We start from the raw sequence: 19,429 nt of genomic DNA, 5'->3' as shown, positions 1-19,429 counted from the left end.
TGAGATTCCACCTCACACCAGTCAGAATGGCTAAGATCAAAGTATCTTGTGATAAATCTGTGTAGGAATTTAATGGACAGCAGTTTTATTTTTCTTTAATAGTACACAGAATAGTGGTGTGTTTTATCATCAGTGAGTTACAGCATTACACTTTAAGAACAAGTGAATGTTAGGGGCACTTAACTCTTCACTGAAGTTGTTACGTGAGACATGCTAACATGAGACATGTTTAGAGATGAGACTCTGAGAATCAGGCAGACAACTCAGGCTCAACAGCCATGTGTGACCCAAGTGCACAGTCCTTGTTAGTGTATAACACAGTTCTAAGAAGGGACCCCTGAGAGCTTTCTATCTCTCTACACCACATGCAGACACAGCTAGAAGGCTGCCTTCCACCAACCAAAAACACCCCTCGCCATACCCTGACATGCTGGGTACCTGATCTCAGATTTTCAGCTCCCAACACTGAAAGAACATAGTCCATGGGTTTTTTTTTTTTGTTTTGTTTTGTTTTGTTTTTGCTTTTTTTTGTTTTTGTTTTTTTTAGCCACCCCATCAAAGATGCTCTGCTGTGGTGGCTATAGCAGATAAGGAAACGCACGATCAAAAATCCAAATATTTTTCCGCATCTGGTACTTGGGAAAAATATTTCCTGAAATAAACTACAGCTATCTGAAAACCATCCTTCTGGAGAGACAAAGCCCCCATGAAGGGTGCACTGCTGTCCAAACTGCTCAGGTGGGAAAGCGTGGCCCAGCACAACCAATCAGCTGTAACTCCCACATGTATCCTTAACCTAAAGTTCGCAGTCAAGCTCCTGACCTTGCTGGTCAGCCAGTTCCATGATTACAAAAACTCCAGATGATCCCAGCACCTGTGTCTGGATGCGCTCAACTGCCTATAACGCCAGCTCCAAGGCATGTGACACTTCTGTCTTACGTGCCCTGGGACAGGCTTTGTGTGTCAAATCTAACAGCCTCCATGCTCTCACACCACCTTAAATACGGGCAACCCTTGGCTGGAACCTTAAGAGTGAAGAATGAAAATGAGCTGGCGAGATTCTTGTTTGATTTTGTCCCCAGACTCTGATGGAAACTGGTAAGCTCTAATCATCCTACAGTAAACATTGGCCCACCTCAATCTCTCCTCTCAGAAACTTCTGGCCAGTAGATGAGGTGAATCAAGTTCTCCACAGTTTTTGGAATAGAAATAAAACCTAGGAATCCTCTCCCCAAAATGCAAACAGTTCACATGAAAACTAAAATATGGAGATCTTGTGGGATCACACAGCACACTGATGAAGCTCTTAGCAGTCTTTTTTTTTTTTTTTAAAAAAAACAGAAAAGCATCTTTCATGGGGGAAAAAACTGAAATGAAATTCAATTTGGTTAACAAAAACAAGTATGTTTAACTGAGTTTCTAATTCCTCCTTCCCTATTGAGGTTAAGCTTCCTTTCCCACATGTACACATCCAGCAGGGACTCCAGAAAAAGCATAGAGAGCTTTGCTTCAGCCTTTATGATGATGCTAGCAGGAAGTGTCTTCCTGGAGGTCTCCCTGGCCATATGGAGTGGGAGGGTCTGGGCGACCCTTCCCTTTCCCTCTGAGCCCAGAGCTTGCTCTAAGAATGCATCACACAGCAAACAGGGACCGTGGCGCACATATATAGCTGTCCAACACAGGGTGAATGTCCACACTTGCTCCCATCCTCTTATGATGTGCTCCTGTATTTCCGGAAAGCAACCAGAGCATGGAGGCCAAAGGTCTTCCAAAAGTACACCTTCATGAGTGAAGATGTGTTAGAATAAAGCCTTTTATTTTTAAGATTTACTTAGCTGTCTTCAAAAGAGGGCATCAGATCCCATCACAGATGGTTGTGAGCCACCATGTGGTTGCTGGGATTTGAACTCAGGACCTCTGGAAGAGCAGTCGGTGCTCTTAACCACTGAGCCATCTCTCCAGCCCAGAATAAAGTCTTATAGACTATATTTAGAAATCTACCCTCAGGCTGGAGAGGAGAGATCTGCTTGGCATCTCCTGAAATAACTTTTGCAAGGGAAGATGTCTTCTGGTTTAGAAAGATACAACCTAAGTACTTAATAAAGGTTAAATGTGGGGCTGGGGATTTAGCTCAGTGGTAGAGTGCTTACCTAGGAAGCGCAAGGTCCCCAGCTCCGAAAAAAAGAACCAAAAATAAATAAATAAATAATAATAATAATAATAATAATAATAATAATAAAGGTTAAAGGTGAAAAATACAGGAAAATAAACTCCTAAGTCTAAACTCCATACAGTAACAACTGAGAGCTTATCAGTTACATTGTGGAGGAATAAAGATGGGAGACAAACTCTTATTAACCTATATTAGTAGACGCCATATCTAGGAAATCATCAAAAGAAGCTTCCAGAATACCATTCTTTGTCTGAGATCCATTCTGACTTCTCTTTAACTTCTAGATGGGGAACAAGAATTTTATTTGAAGCCCAGTATAATGGCTGTACTTATTAGCATTTCTATTACCGTAAAGCAACATGACCAAAAGCAACCTGGGGAGGAAAGGGTTTATTTTCATCAGACATTCTAGGTAACAGTCCTTCATTGAGCAAAGTCAGGGCACGAACCAAAGTAGAAGCCATAGAGAAATGCTTCCTATGGGCTTGTTCTCCATGGTTTGCTCAGCCTGCTTTTTCATACAATATAGGTTCACCAGCCCAGAGGTGAACCTTGGCTCTCCCTCATCAATTATCAATCAAGAAAAATCACCACAGACTTGCCTACAGGCCAATAGGGTGGGGGCATTCTCTCAATGGAGGTTCCCCCTTTCCAAATGACTCTAACTTATGTCAAGTTGACATAAGCCAGAACAAGTAACCCACATCTACAGTCCCAGTGTTTGTGAGGCAGAGACAGGAAAACTGCAAGTTGAGCTACCTAACAAGTTTACGGGCAGCCTGGTCTGAAGCTCTTCTGTTCTTTAAGCTGCCACAGTTTCCTCAAGAAAGAACAGGCACAATGAAGATCTAGCAGAAACTATGTATGTATCCAGCGAGGTAGAAAGAGCTTGATTTAAACTTGACATTATCTTGTAAGGAAGTTATGCCCCAGTGTCAGTTATTCCAGAGATGATCAAGCTGAGGTCTGAATTTGTGATCGCTAACTCCAGTGTCTGGTTTTTGTTTCACTGCAGACTGTGCGTGTGCGTGTGTGTGTGTGTGTGTGTGTGTGTGTGTATGTGTGTGTGTGTGTGTCTGAAGACAACAAAGAAAACCACTGAGGCTCGAATCCAGCAAGCCCCGAGGAACAAGGCTGCCCCGGCTCCATTCTGTTTGTAAATTGGAGACTGATATTTTGAACAATCATCCAAATGTTCTGGTAAAGAGGAATGCATTAGCTTTAGAAGGAATTGTTTCTGGTTATTATGTTGCTTGAAAAATAATAGTTTTGTAGTCTCCTAACAGAAGATACCGAATAGCCACATGTCAACAATACGGTCTCCGCACCAAATCCCTAAATAATAGTGCGCAGCCGGCGAACTTGGGCAATGGAGCACGGGGTAACCCAAAGCAGCTTCGTATTTCCTGGATAAAACAAAGCGGCATTTATATGGAGGCGTTTTTTGGAAGGTACCACTGAAAGCCGGAACGAGGCCTGGAATGGCTTAAAATACCACGTTTAACAATCACACCAATAGCTTTTGGACTTTGGGGAGGACAACAGCTTCCTTTTGTTTCGAATTCAGAGTGATGGAACAAATGCAAAACAAAAAAATATTAATGTGGTACACACAAAGGCTTAGACACTATCCTCCGCCTTAATTAACGTTACAGATGTATTCAGCTAACCACCTGGGCTTTACTGAGGGAAAGGGTGAAGGCCAGAGCTTCTCAGTAAGTTGTTCCAAACTAAGCCCACTTCCTTAACACACACACACACACACACACACACACGCACATGCACACATGCACACACACACATGCATACACAGAATACTACAATAAAAGTTTATCTTTGCTCTTCTGTCTCAATTTCACACAGGTTCGGATAAGCAGGAGAGCAAGGTATGGCCTGACTATGCATCAAGATGGACAAACTGCCTAGAGAAGGGACACAAGCAGGGAGTTTCCAGTCCCCTTCTGAGCAAGGCAAGGGATCTTGTCTAATACTTCCATAAGGAGACCAAAATCTACATTAAACAAAAAAACCCACAGTATCCACTGTGAATGTTAATTATATTAGATATCAGATAAAAGTAGGTTTCATTTCTTGACAGCAGGAAGAAAAACAGCAAAAGCTGAGCTGAGCCATCGGCTTGCTGTGAGTGCTGGCCATTATCATGAGCTGCACTAACCAGTTTGAAGGGCCAAACCTGAGAGACCTTCTCAATGACGCTGACTTAAGAATCCTCCATTGCGTGTGTGCTGGTGGGAGGCAGAGTCCACCCTGCCCCATAAACACTAAGGAACTCACATACACTCCTGAGCTCTGTTGCGGTGAGAACCCAGGCATGTGAGCCAGGTTTGGCTGGCTTACAAGCACTTGCCAGTTTCCACCTCTCCCTGCCTAACCCTACAGCCTAGCCTCTCTTCCAGACGAACCTTTATGTCTATTCTCTACTGTGTTAGAAAAAAGAAACACAGGATGTTTACGGAGGTCAAAGAAAACACAGGATACTACAATGTCTGTGAAGCACGGGGTGAAGACATCAACGAATGAGCCCTAATGTAAACTGTCGGCAATACACTTCTTCTTATTCAGTCAAGTCTTGAGTCCTTCAATAAAATTTTATTATTTATTCTGATATAAAGCTTGCACATATTTTTAAAGATTTTTGCTGTCACAACATGGAACATGATTCCTTTCTCTATGGGAAAGAGGCCGGCTTGCCCTGGTGGTTCAGTGTGCACTCTACACTCTAGTAAGGTTCAACTCTAGCATCAGACACTCCTGACTACAGAGTATAGATAGCAGTTAGCTATTTAATGACAGTTTAGGAGAGCCCCATGAAAATCATATGGTAAGATCGGTCAAAGGAATTAAGAGACACGGTAGCGGGTGACAAACCCCTCTGAAGAGCTTTGAGATAAAAGATGGCACCTCGTGTGCTTGTTTTAAATCAAGGCTCTCGCATGGAAACAACCAAAAGGGTGTCTTAGTCTGACACACCCTTCTACTGTGGCTAAATACTGACTGCTACAGTTACATTTCTATGTAGTGTATGTGTGCATCTGGGCATGTGCACACGTGCTTGAGAATGAGGGAGCACACGCACACACGCGCGCGCACACACACACACACACACACGCATGTCCATGGGGATCTACACATATGGAGGAGACGAGAGGACAGCCCCAGAACGTGGGTCCGAGGAATCAAATGCAAGTCATTCTTCAAGCTTGGTGGCAAATACTTCACGAGCAGAGCCATCTTGCCAGCCCTTAATTTATTTTTGCTCCCACAGACCTAGTTCAAGGTCAAGAGACAGATGTGGCTCGTGAAAAAAACCTCAACAAGGACAAAGAGAACATGTACCCCACCCCACCCCCAAAAAAAAAAGTTTTGGAAATTTCATTTCCCAATATGCCTCCCTACAGTCCAGTAACTGACACCTTTTACCCATCTATATGCATAGATTAAAAACGTGTAATTATTTTTCAAAAGATTTTTTGCTAGAGGTCACGCAAAAAGGCTTTAATCTCATGGACTACATATAACTTGAGCCTCACCACTTGCTAAATTTTTTTCCAGAGGGTTTGAGGTTGACAACATAGAACACGTTCTTTAGGGGACAGAAGTTGAAAGCAGAGCTCTTCAGTGCTCCTGGGACAGGGCTGGGGATAAAGCTCAGCTGCGGGATGCTCACTAGTGACTTGGACACTTGGTTGTGGGTGTGAGGAAGAACCACCACTATTTAGGCAGCTGTGGGGGCACAGGACTGTAATCCTAGCAAAGGGGGGCAAAGGCAGGAACAGCCTAAAGTTGAGGACAGGCCAGGCTGCATGGAGAAACTTTGCCTCAGAAACGACCCCAAAAAGGAAACAAATTAAAAAGCACTCTTCTTTCCAAATTTCTGAAAAACACTTAGTTTCTTTTGAGGAATACTAACTCGGTCTCTCTGTTTTCCAAATTCTCAAACTATGCTCAGCATAAAGTCAAAACCAAACAAATTAGAGAAAAGTCTACAAAGGATGTGAAAAGCTCGACTCAGTCTTTTAAACAACTATTTCCTCAATTTTATAACAATGAGCTCAAGTACATGAGTATTTCCTTCTGTCCTTGCAATAAAGATTGCCTTTAATTGGGAACAGCATTGCAAACCATTCCCATACCGAAGGTGAAGTTGTTACCCAGTCCCTCAAGTGTCTTGGACCCACTAGCATTAACTTACTGAGAGGCTCAGCTAGGACTCACTTCGAAGATGAGAGCTGGCAGAGACCTCAACATAGGAGTTGTCAGATTCCAAATATTTACCCAACTTTTCTCACCTAACTGCATCTGGATGTAAAATTCCAACAACCGCTTTGTTCCCAACACAAGGCAACCAGGTTGTAGTTACAAGAAAAAGACCCCAACCATACAGAGGCTTTACACAAAATGTTCCCATTACGTTTTCAAGCTGGTTTGGCCTAGTGAAATCCCAGGAGCGTGGAGACTATCATAAAGACAGAGCCTAGACAGAGCAGTAGTTACTCTTAAAAGGCCAAAGGGAGACCTAAACCTGAGTCCCATGTTTTGAAACTGGAAACCTTTTTAAAGGCTAAGTGTGCTTGCCTCCCCGCCTGCCTGGAGGCACAGGTGCTAGGTGTCATTTAAACTGCTATCCCCCACCATCCTGGCACTGTGATAGAGGAGGGTCTTTGCTGAGAGATTTTGTTACTCCATGGGGAATTTGGCTTGAGGACCCCGGTCCTGGGAGGGAGGGGGTACCTGTTTGCTTGGCTGCTCCACCACAACAGACAGCTTAGTTCCTGCTAAAAATTACAAAGGCTTCCTCGAAAGGCAACAAAAAAGTCTCTAAAATTTGTATCAGATGAGCCAAAACTTTGGGAAAAAAATTTTAACTGCTTTCAAAAAACTAATGAGAAAGACATTTTGGCCCTGACCCAGCAGAGGATGAATGTGCCCCTGGAAAGAAAGGATATGAAGTAAAATTTCACCATAGTAACAATTCTAATTAATTATTCAAAGCTAGGGGTTGGTTCTCTAAGGTTATGAGCTAACTATGCGGCCTTCTGCTTTCTTCTCTTCTTTCTGTTTACCCAGGCATTAATAAGAAGTGCAAAACGGAGTCCTAACAGCAAGCAACCTTGTCCCAAAGGCTCCCCTTCTGAGGTGAGCTTGCCACTTTGCAGGCTTGGTCTAAGGAACAATAAGTAGAAATCTTATCTAGGCCCCACATAACCATAATATTCAGAGGTCTACTGAGTCCCTCATAGAAGCATGGAAACAAATTAACAATATATATGACCTTTTGGATTAAAAATAAACTGAAACTAGGGACGCTTCAGTGCTTATTAAGTGTGTACTTCTTCATAGTTTAACAGAAAGGAAAACTGAACTATTACTTGACATTAAGTGATTTTAAAAGGTGCCCCTTGCCAACAAGAGCAGATGTCACCTGAGTTTAAAGAGTTTAGGAACTGCTGCTGGTCAGTTAACTGTGGATACAAGTGCACGATGAGCAGACTTTCTCTTAGAGAAAATCCAGGAACCTGGAATGCTAGACTGACTGATGACAGAACAACCTCAGAGGAGGTGACCACATGGAATGTGGTACTGCTAGGGTCACGGTGGCCAAATATGCGCCAGAACACTGCAGGCGGCACAAAGCCAAGCCAAACTGAGCCGCTCTCCTCACACTGGGTAGCATCTGGCATCAAGTGGGGCTACACCTGTTAGGAATAAAATCTGATGCTCTAAAACACAAGAACCCGCCAGGCAACAGTTGGCCAAGCATAAAGCTCAACTCCATGTGGGACAAGGGAAAGGGCTTTCTAGAAATCAAATTCCTATCACAACTGCTATCCTTCAATGTCTTTAACCTTACTTCTGGATCAAGAGGAGTTATTAAAATTAAGAACCGCTCATCCTCGGTGCAAAACTCAAAATTAACTTCCGACGCCGTTTCTCGCTTTTAAAAACTGAATAGGGCTGGAGAGATGGCTCAGTGGTTAAGAACACCCGACTGTTCTTCCAGAGGTCATGAGTTCAATTCCCAGCAACCACATGGTGGCTCACAACCATCTGTAAAGAGATCCGATGCCCTCTTCTGGTGTATCTGAAGACAGCTAGAGTGTACTTATATATAATAAATAAAATAAATCTTAAAAAAAAAAAAAACTGAATAATTTTCTTAAAAAATTAGAGGGGAGGGGGTTGGCTGGAGAGATGCCTCAGCAGTTTAGATACAGGATGCTCCTCCAGAGGACCCAGGTTCAATTCCCAACACCCACATGGTTGCTCACAACTGTCTGTAACTCCAGTCCCAGAATATCCTATACCCTCATGCAGACAAACAATGCAGGCAAAACACCATTGAACATTAAATAAAAGTAAATATTACAAATAAAACAGCAAGAACACCACACACACACACACACACACACACACACACACACACACACACACACACAATCACTGAGAAAAACAGATTCTTCACAGCTTCCTGGACGATGTTTGTGTTGAGCCTCTCTGCACCAACATAGCCTGAGGTGGTGGGATCTCACACCCAGCACTGCCCACCATAATAGCTCAACTCAGTGCACATACCTGCTTCCTTCTTGCTTCCCTTTACTCCCTCTCGGCTCTTCTTCAGCACAGCCTTCAACATTTTCAACACTCTTTTGTCTCTAGAGAGAAAAAGAAAGGGGTTAAAGGCAGTCAAAACGGGGAGCGCCTTTGCATGTTGACTCCACGTGCAATCCACGCTCAGAAAAGATCCCCTAGGTTACTGAGGTACCTTAAGATTTGTATTACTGGGGCTGGGGATTTAGCTCAGTGGTAGAGCGCTTACCTAGGAAGCGCAAGGCCCTGGGTTCGGTCCCCAGCTCCGGAAAAAAAAAAAAAAAAAGAACCAAAAAAGATTTGTATTACTTTCCTATGAATAAACATGTGGTGGGAAACAGTAGTAGAGACACAAGGAATGCTTTATAACTCTCAGTGAAGACATCAGAAGTTCACTGTCTTGTTGTAAAAGTTACAACAGCCACATGCAGTGCATTCCCAACATTCCTCGTCTAATTAGGGTTAGGAGGCTAAACCTGGGCCCAGCACTAGTAGTGGTAAGACATCTGGCCTGGTGATCTACTTTGCCATTCTCTCTCTCTCTCTCTCTCTCTCTCTCTCTCTCTCTCTCTCTCACACACACACACACACACACACACACACACACACACACACACAAAGAAAACATGAAGCCACGTGATTAGAAGAAATGTTTTACAGGTGCCACTAATTATAAACCACGAAAACCATTTTGGAAGGTTACTGGTTTGGAACGTACCTCGCAAGCATTTGCAAACTAAATACAGATGGAGCACATTTTAACCCTGATGCCAGGTGGCCCAATTAAACAGTGCATACTCCCGTGCATTTTTACTATATATAGTTATGACTTTGGGAAGGAGATGTGGCTGTGGATTGCTGCTGAGTTCTTAAAAAAAAAAAAGAACCAACTGCATTTTGCATGGGGGTGACACCGAGTTTGTTAAAACAACACAATGGCCCAGGATTAAGAGGAAACTGGAAACCATCTCTACCAGAGACAATGGGGCTATTGTTTCCTCGTGTCGCTGATGCGCCAGGGAGAAGGCAGAAGGCAGGCAAGCAGCTCCAAAACCAACAAGGGTGGGGGAAGGGGAGGGACAAGAGGAGCTGGTGTGAGAAACTTCCATCAGGAGAGAAATCCAAACCTGCCTCCCTAACTTGAAAGCTCAGGTGGCCTCAGTGTGGCAAGCTATATCTCAGCGATCAGAGTGAAGCGGTTTTGTGGGGCCCTTAGAGAAGGATAAGGAGTCTCAGTGTGCTGCCATTCACAGAGCCACAACATAAGCAAACAGAGTGACCTTTCTTATCATGTGGTCCAAGGCCGTATTTATTTTTCCAAGCCTTTGTTTTACCAACGAAGAAACAGAGGCTTGACTCCACCCACGGGTCACTTATCTAATTAACAGCAGGGCCTGAGTCTGAATGTGCAATTGCAGCAGCTCCGCCTCCCTCAGCGGGCCCCGCCTCCCTCAGCGGGCCCCGCCTCCCTCAGCAAGCTCCGCCTCCCTTAGCGGGCTCAGCGTCCCCCTCAGCTGGCTTACAAGCCTTTCCTCTCAGATCAGTGAAAGCTTTGGATAAACAGACAAAACTGAAGGACATTAGGAAGCTAACATCTAGAAAGCCATAGTGATTATTAGAGTTAAATCTCTTTTTATAAACAAGCCTTTACACACAAAAGGAGCGTGGCTCAGGCCGGATCCTGCCTTTGAAATGCCTCTCGAATCTGCATAGAATCTTAACAGATGGGGCCCAGTGGAACCACAAGTTTGTCCTGACAGCCATGCTTTTTAAAAAATGTAAAGTGATATGGTATTTTTAAAAGGCCACAAAGACTATACATGGTGGCACACAGATGTAATCATAGTAGTCAGGAACCGGAGGCAGGAGGATCACCAGCTTCTGTTTGTTTTAATTTAAAGGGAAAAGCAAAAATAAAACAAACAGGTGCCTAATAGGCACACAAATCCTCTTCTTCAAATCCACTGTGGAGAGCTGTTATTCAGTGAAGATCACATACTTTAAGAGAGAAAATGTGCACGATGGCTTATGCCTTTGGTCCAGCACACAGGTGTAATGCCCAAAATCAACCTGTAAACCCAACCCGACCAGGAATTAGGTTAACTGCCTGGAATGCTGGGAATTGTAGTTCTTAGGAAATAGTCTCATGGGGGAAAAAATGGTGGCCTGTAGATTTGTGCTCAGAAGTTCCTACAGCACGTGGCTTCTCAGGCCATTCTCACAGGGTAAATTTTCAGGAATGGGCCTGACCAAAGTCCAATTCTTGGTCAGTATTTGATACTTAATAAATGCTTGCTTCAAGTTTGGCCCAAATGGTGGAGCTGGTTTTTCTAGCAAGTAGAAGGATCAACAACCCGATCTGTGGCCTACACAGTGAATTCCAGGACAGACAAGGTTACACAGAGAAACCCTGTATTGGAAAAAAACGAAACAAAACAAAACAAATGACACCAGCCATAAGCTTGTCCTAGGCCCCTCACGCATGCTGTGGTGATTCTCGGAGAGGCCTGTGCTTGATCCTCTGGCCATCTCAGGCCTCATCATGTCCACAAAGCTGCCCTTACTAGGCCACCAGGTCATTCTTAATTTGCAGCAGAACTACCATGCTACAGAGCAAGGTCTAGGTGACACTGATTCCTGGCACCTCGTCCCAGACATCCTGCTGACCTGTGTCGGGAGCTCAGCTGTTCCTTAGGATAGTCACATCTTCTGTGTCAGCCGTGTTGGGTATTAAGAAGCTATCAAATATCTACTGTAAGCTTTTCTCCTAGGTTCCCACTCTCTCGTGACAGCTGACCTGGGGGAAAGTTCAAAGCAATGATAAAAGCTGTTGAGACAACGGCATGGAGAAATGGATGATGCCGGAGAACAAAATAAGTATCCTGCCACTACCACAGTATGTATGTGTGTGTGTGCGCACACACACACACACACACACACACACACACACACGAATGAACGAAAGACTTCCCAGCAAGGTAAATTCTGAAACCAACAAAAATCCAACTAAATCATGCAAAATCATTTGTGGTCTAAAATCCATGAGGCATGGCCAAAGAGAAGGGGGGGAAAAGCCCTAACAACAAACCAAGCTAACACGGCATTCCTCAGAAGGTCAGCTGGCACACTTGACTGCACCTGGGTCTTCATATACACACCTACATGCAGCTCTGAAAATGGACACCATTGCCTCAAGAACCGAGTACTAGTAAATGGCAACACGACAGAAGCCCCTCCCCCTCCCAGTCATTCCACTGTCATCAGGGAGCACCTTCTAACCTGGCTCCTTTCTTTGCCCACCATCATCGAGCAAAAGGCACTGATCCAGTCACACAATGGTCTGACATGCTGGCAGGCATGATTCTGGGAGTAAGTTAGTAAGTGGTTATTCTGGGTTTAAACAAAAGCTCTCGTACGTGAGCTTTGTTTTAATGGATGCCACTTTGCCAAGTCCCATCCATTCTGCAGAGCAGTGAGTTTCTTGACTCTAAGTACAAGATCAAGATCAAGGTTAAAGTCAGGAGACTCTTTGATGGCAAAGGCGCCAGGAGGCAGGTGCTCTGAGAATGCACCCTCTCTTAGCCACACAGTTCCTTCCCAGTGAGCATCCATTGTCACCTCCCTCAGACACTGTGACCACTGACTCGTCATGAACAAGAACCAAATACAGATGACATAGATCCCCCACCTCCAGACACAGAAATCAGACTCAACTGAAGAAAGCCCAGCACACTGAAAAGAAAGCGCCAGAAGCTTTCAGGTTATTCTGGCACAGCCCCACACGCTGCCAGGACTTATGAACAAGTAATATATAAGCCAAGTCCATTTTAACTGCAAATATCATCCTAGACACCAAAGGAACGGGTGCAGCTGGCCAAATAGCAGCCCTCAATTTCTGCCTGGTAAAACTGGAGCTCCCATGGCAGAACGTGGAACAAATTTACCAGTTAGACTCCTTTAATATCAGCACTCGGGAGGCAAAGGCAGGTGGATCCAAGAAAGTCCAAGAAAGTCTGAGGCAGCCTGGTCTACAGAGTGATTTCCAGGACAGCCAGGGCTACATAGAGAAACCCTACAGGGGAAGGGGCCCTTTTTGAGGTGCACACCTGTTAACCTCAGCACTTGCAAGACTGAGGTAGAAGAATCACCATGAGTCTGAGACCATCCTAGGCCAATGAGTGACACCTTGTCTCAAATGAAGAGGAGAGGGTGACATATTTCAAAGCCGTGCTTGACAGCTCACAGCTATAAGGTTATCGAGCTGGGAGCCTGAAGCAAGAGAACCGTAAGTTTGAGACCTATCTAGACTGTATAGTAAGACCCTGAAAGCAGAGACAGAGAGAGATTTCACAGTACAACTTTAAGTTAGATGCTTTTGATCTGGGGCGTAGCACAGTGGTAGAATACCGGCCCAATATGCTTAAGACTCTGGATTCTATCCCTAGCACCACAGAGAAGGAAGGAAGGAAGGAAGGAAGGAAGGAAGGAAGGAAGGAAGGAAGGAAGGAAGACAGACACTAGGTGAATAAATAATTTTGAGAAAGAGAACGTAGGGCAAGAGTATGATCTCTTTCTTTCTTTCCTTTTGTTTCTTTTCTTTCTTTTTTTTTTTTTTTTTTTTTTTTTTGCCTCCTACAAGGTGTCATGACTGATACTTCAGTAACAGATTGACAGGAGAAAAGGTCTTATTCGACCTGAACATATTCCCAAATGAAGGCAGGAAAATGGAGTTTTTAATGCTTAAGCTTGGTATTGACCAATAACAGCAAACCCTGAGGACCACAGTAAGTTCTATTTGTGGAGTCTTCCTGGTCCCCTATGGGCCAAGATCTCTAGAATGGGGGTCTTAGTGGCCTACTGTAAGGTAAGACAGGTAGAAAACTCCTTTACAGCCATGCAGGAATGTCTTGCAAGACAGCTAGCTGCTCATTGTCCCTTCGTGCTCCTACTGCTGTCATTTGGCGAGGTATCTAGATTTTAAGACACCATGTTTCAAGGTCCAAGAAAGGAACTGGGAAGTCTTTAGGCACCTGAGTTATAGTCCCTGGACGTCTGAGTTTCCCAGACACTACAGATTCATCTTTTAAACATCCTGGGGGGCTGGTGGGATGGCACAGTAGGTAATGCACTTGCTATATAAGCAGAAAGAGTCGATGAGCTCGAGTCATCAGAAACCACAGAAATCCAGGAGAGCCAGACGAGTAGCATGTGTGTGTGTGTGTGTGTGTGTATTTTATATATATATATATATATATATATATATATATATATAGAGAGAGAGAGAGAGAGAGAGAGAGAGAGAGAGAGAGAGAGAGATACACAATACAAGGAGGAAAGGAGCTGGAGATCTGAAGAACGCTTTGACATCGGATATAGAGACTCAGAGTTTGAAGATTGCCCAGCTGGATTTGGGTCTTGTTTGGCCCGGTATTTTCTCACTATGATGTTTTGGAATGGTAATGTATATCCTGTAATGTTTGAGGTATGGGTTCTGCTTTTTGATTTTGGCTTTATAGGGGATTACAGTTAAGTGATTGAATGAATCTCAGAAGAGACTTTGAACTTTGGACTTTTAACATTGTTGAGACTACTATAAACTATGGAGATGTTTGAAGTTGGACTAAATGTATTTTGTATTATGCTATGTTTAGGTATGGCCCCCACAGGCTCATGTATTTGAACAAGCCTATGGGGTCCAGAGAGTTTGAATATGTTTGCCCCAGGGAATGGCACTATTAGGAGTTGTAGGCATGGCCTTGTTGGAGGAAGTGTGTCACTGTGGGTATGTGGCCACTGAGACCCTTCTAGCCACCTGGAAAACAGTCTTTGCCTGTTTGCCTTCAGGAGCAGGATGTAGAACTCTCGGCTCCTCTAGCCTTCCTGGATGCTGCCATGCTTCCTAACATAATAATAATGGACTGAACCTCAGAAACTGTAAGGTAACCCCAATTAAATATTTGCCCTTGTAACAGTTGCCTTGGTCATGGTGTCTCTTCACAGCAATAAAACCCTAACTAACACACTGTAGTATGATGGGAGTCGGAGAAAGGAGACTCTCTGGAAGGTCATGGCCAACTAGTCTGTTGTCTGTAGTAATGCAGAAGGTGAACTAACAGCATAGATACACAATCACACACACGCATGCACATCATCTATGCATGCAAGTAAGTGCACACATAAAAAGAAACTAACAAAACGTACCAAAAGCCTCTCCAAGTTAAACTAATCAGCAAAGAGCTCCCTTTTGGTATTTCTCCATTAGCACATCAAGTCTTTGGGGACAGACACAGTCCTTTGTGTCATACTGCAGGAATTTTGCAGTACGTGGTACATGACCACCTTGACATAGAACAGAACACCCTAGGAAATCAAAGAGAAATTTTCAGAAGAAGGTAAAAAATCTATCACAGTTGTCAATCACTACACATCATGGACTAATATTAGCTATAAAGGGCTTGCTTCTATAGGGGCATGCATGCTGTTTATGCAGCAATGAGACAACCTCCTGGCAGAGGGCAGGGACAGTGTTTATTCTTTAACAGATACAATCAGAAGCCAGAACACAGGCTCCGCTGTTCTCAGTATTTGTTGACAGATTTAACCAGGCTCAGATGAACACATGAGCTATCCCCCCCCCCCAAATCAAGCAATTAACCAACATTTATAGCAGTTTAAAATGGACAGAGAACATTCCGCCATACTCTCGCTTGCAAGGAATGCATCAAAACTCACTGAAATCCTGGATGTCAGGCGATGAGATACTTGCAAAGAATATGGTACATTTCCTAATATCCCTCATGTCTACACCTGAATTAACCTGAGAATGTCAGGCCAGTTATTCCCAACTCCTAAACTCTCATGCTGTACAAGATCAAAGAGCATCTCCTTCCAACCCACCTAATCCACTCAAAGCAAAACTCTCTGAAGAAGCTTCCTGTCTATGGTCAAAATCAAGTGCAGCTGAAGAGATGGCTCAGTGGTTGCGGGCACTTGTCGCTCTTGCAGAAGGCCTGGGCTTGGCTAGCTGGAATCCCAGTTCTAGGGGATCTAATACCCTCTTCTGGACTTGTGAACAACAGGTATGCAAGAGGTGCACATAAATATCTGAAGGTAAGACATACATACATTCATTCATATAACAGATAAAAATGTAAAACCATAAATAAAAAAATAAATGAAACAAGATGAATACTATCTACAAATGAAATACAGCAGATCACAGTACATGTAAGTATTAGGAGCCATTTTACTTCAGAGAGGTGAGACCTCAGAAACAGCCTTCATGTTAGTAACTCAAGTTTTTGAAGCTCGTTCAGTTCTGACTTGTATTGGGGAGGCTGTATGGGCTTATCTATCTATGTGTTAGCCATACTCAGTGTTTATCAAAAGAAAGGAGAGGTAGCAGTAGGCCAGCAGCAACCTACAAGATAATAAATACAGAATAATGCAAACAGGAGACGACAAAGCAGAAGAGAGACCACAGGAAGAGGTCTGCTAGTGGTCTGGGAATCCATGAGAAGTGTTCTGAAGGCAAGAACACCACCTACATCAACTGAGAAGAATCAGGAGGTTGGGGAAGCTCAACTCTTGAGGAATGGATACTTAAAATACCAGAATTGCCTCCTCCACCCAAACAAGGGAACCACCAATCCTTATAATATAGCTATGAACAAGTAAGAGAACTTCTCTAGGATCCAGAGACTTCACACAAAAAGCATTAAGGCAACCAGAAAGGATTTGGGACAATAAAGAAGTGGCTTGTTTTTTTTTTCCCCCTCAACATACACAGTTGGAAAATATGCAAAGTAGGCCGTATTCTCTATAACACAAAGGCCTTCACCTTTATTCTACAAACTGAATCTCCAATTTTAGTATTACTTACTTGACTATAAATCTGATTCACCTTTTTAGAAAAAGATTTAAAATTTACGACATTAAAAGCTAAGCAAACGTATACTCGTAATATGAATTTTTTAAAGTTTCAAGGCATGAATTTAAACTCAAATGTTTAACAAAACTAGAGAAGGGGAGATGTTTCAGTGGCTAAGAGCACTTGATACATAAACATGAGGAAGGACGTGAGTTCAAATCCCCCATTCCTACATAAAGGAGCTGGTGTGACCCTACACTTCTTCAACCACAACACTTCAAGAGGCAGAAACGGAAGGGTCACTGGAACTGGCTGGCTGCCTGCCGAGCCCTGTTCTCAAAGGAACAGGACAGAAAGTCATAGATCAGGACACTCAAGGTTCTTCTTTAGCATCAACCTGTGTGCTTGCACCTGCACACATGCACTCGGTGAAATCACCTGCAACACTATTAAATATCCAATCCTCCTCAGTATTAGGATTTCAAGTTGCTGGAAAATGGCTACGTTCACTTTGTTTAGAGAGACTTTGTATCTCATCCTGACAGCTACTTGTCCAAAGACAACTTCACTTTTGGAGGTAAGGATGGCTATTCCACTTCCTTCGGTGCACAATAGCTTTTTCCTATTAGCTGCGAAGGAGTCTGCTCAGTCCAGCTTTCAACAATGCCTTCTCCGGCAATGGCTGCACATCCCATTTCCGCTGATATATTTTTGTTGATAGAAAGAGAAATACCCGACCACGCAAATTCCCCACAGCACTCAGGGTTCTTTTACACTAGGCAAATGTTTTCAAGCAAATAATTAAAGCTATTAGAGAACCAACGGTACAGTGATTGGCAAGTCTCTCCCCAGGTTTGACTTATTTAAACATTCTTCCGGGACCAGGTACTAACTCCCAAATTTATGGCCAGAGTTCTCGGGTTCACACATGAAAAACAGATCTGCCTGTCCGGCAGCCTGACAAGTACTGGGTGCAAGAAGACTTTGCTTTGGTATTTCAAATATGCGCACAAGACGGATCAGGGCAATGACAGAGGAGCCAAAGTCTGAAATCAATGCATTCTTCCTCAAACCAAGAGACGTTCAGCTCTAGAAATAACCAAGGGTTGCATTCCTGCGAGGCCAGTACAAGGGTGGAGCTCCTGTCCTGCAGAAAACTCTGGCTTGTTCCCAAGATGTCCTCCCTAAGCAAATCTCACCTTCACGAAGGTGGCAGGATGCTCCTACCCAGAACAGCAGCAGCCTTATCACTTTTCCAGGGACATCAAGGTCTATTAGAGAGAGCAAGCCAATGCAAACTCCACCCTAGAATCTCCGTCTTCCCAGGCCTGCCTTGCCCCACAGGCTAACACAGCCTGCATTATCAGACCCTTCTCTCTCTCTCTCTCTCTCTCTCTCTCTCTCTCTCTCTCTCTCTCTCTCTCTCTCTCCTTCCCCACATGGAGAGGTTTAATGAGAGAAGAAGAGTAGAAGAGGGGAGGAACAAAGGCTGGCCATGAGCATGTGGAGGGAAGGGGGAGGGGATGGGGCGAGAAGGAACAGGGAAGAGGGCACCAGAGCAGAGAAGAGTGAAGGCAAGAGAGCCAAACTCTTAAAGAAGCAGCACATGTTTTCTCATCTCAACATCAACAATACTTCTGAAGGGGCATGATGTAACTCTTGGGGTTTTTTTTGTTTTTTTTTTTTTTTAAAGAGTATCATTTGTGACGCTAGAGAGATAGCTCAGTAGTTAAGAGTACTTGCTACTCTTACAGAGGACCTGGGTTAGGTCCCTAGCACACATGTCAGACATCTAACAACCGCCCATAACTCCAGGTCCAGAGGACCCAAGACACCCTCTTTTATTTCAGTAGGTAGCCACATGCTCATACACATACACACATAAATAACAAAAAAAAGAAAGAAAGAAAGAAAGAAAGAAAGAAAGAAAAACTAGGGGTTGTGGATTTAGCTCAATGGTAGAGCACTTGCCTAGCAAGCTCAAGGCCCTGGGTTCGGTCCCCAGCTCCAGAAAAAGAAAAAAAGAAAAAAAAAAAGCGTGTAAAAAAATGAAAAAACTATCATTTTTTATGAAGTTAGTAAATTAAATATGCTCATTTAAAATGCAATGGGGGACTGGCTCTGGATCTCTGAGATCAACACGTTGCAGAAATGGGGGTTATAACCAGATTTTTTCAACAAAAGAAGGAACAGTGAGCTGAGGCTGGGCCTAGGTTGGGCAAGATGAGTACTCTGAAGTAAACAGCAATGACAGAGGCCTCACAGCAAAGGTCTGGCCTCTCCCCTCCTTCCTCCTGCTCTCTAGTCTTCCCCCAAGTCAGTCATAGATGCCAGGATCCTTTCCCAAGGTGGATAACAGAAACTAGAGACCCTCCTCCGTAAAGCAAGCCATAAAGTCTGGCATCATATATCCCCACCTTCCTATGAAGGAGCTGGCCATAAAGTCACTCTACGGCCTACTTTGTCTCAACGTCTGTTAAATATATGTTCCAGGGATCCTACCCAGCTGGAGCTGGGAGAGAGGAATTCTACACAGAGTCCAAGAAGGAAATGAACATAAAGGCCTCCTGGGTGCTCCTCCTGGGTGCTCCTCCTTAGTCTGCTTCCAGTAGATCAGCCTCTATAGTCAATCCACAGTCCAATCCACAGCTCTGCAGTTCATCTTCAGACTTACGCATAAAAATGGACAGTTCTCACTGAAGTTAGGGGACTGTAATTCTGAAGGACCTTGTGACTCAGAATGCTCTGTTATTCTCCTGTACTAGCTACTGTGGTGT

At 43.8% G+C, this 19,429-nt stretch overlaps 1 protein-coding gene across 6 annotated transcripts in view; it reads right to left on the bottom strand.

Annotated features, from left to right (window-relative positions):
• Tanc1 (tetratricopeptide repeat, ankyrin repeat and coiled-coil containing 1) overlaps window positions 1-19,429 on the bottom strand; it is a 233,790-nt gene that overhangs the window by 135,407 nt on the left and 78,954 nt on the right. For all 6 annotated transcript variants that reach the window (XM_063283615.1, XM_006234204.4, XM_017591681.3 and 3 more), the window contains 1 exon segment: window positions 8,768-8,847. In XM_063283615.1, the coding sequence (XP_063139685.1) occupies window positions 8,768-8,828 (61 nt within the window). In that variant the 5' untranslated portion in view covers window positions 8,829-8,847.

The sequence above is a fragment of the Rattus norvegicus genome, chromosome 3, assembly GCF_036323735.1.
Source record: "Rattus norvegicus strain BN/NHsdMcwi chromosome 3, GRCr8, whole genome shotgun sequence".
Taxonomy (NCBI): domain Eukaryota; kingdom Metazoa; phylum Chordata; class Mammalia; order Rodentia; family Muridae; genus Rattus; species Rattus norvegicus.
Note: the sequence above shows the minus strand (reverse complement) of the source record. Positions and strands in the feature narration are given on the sequence as shown.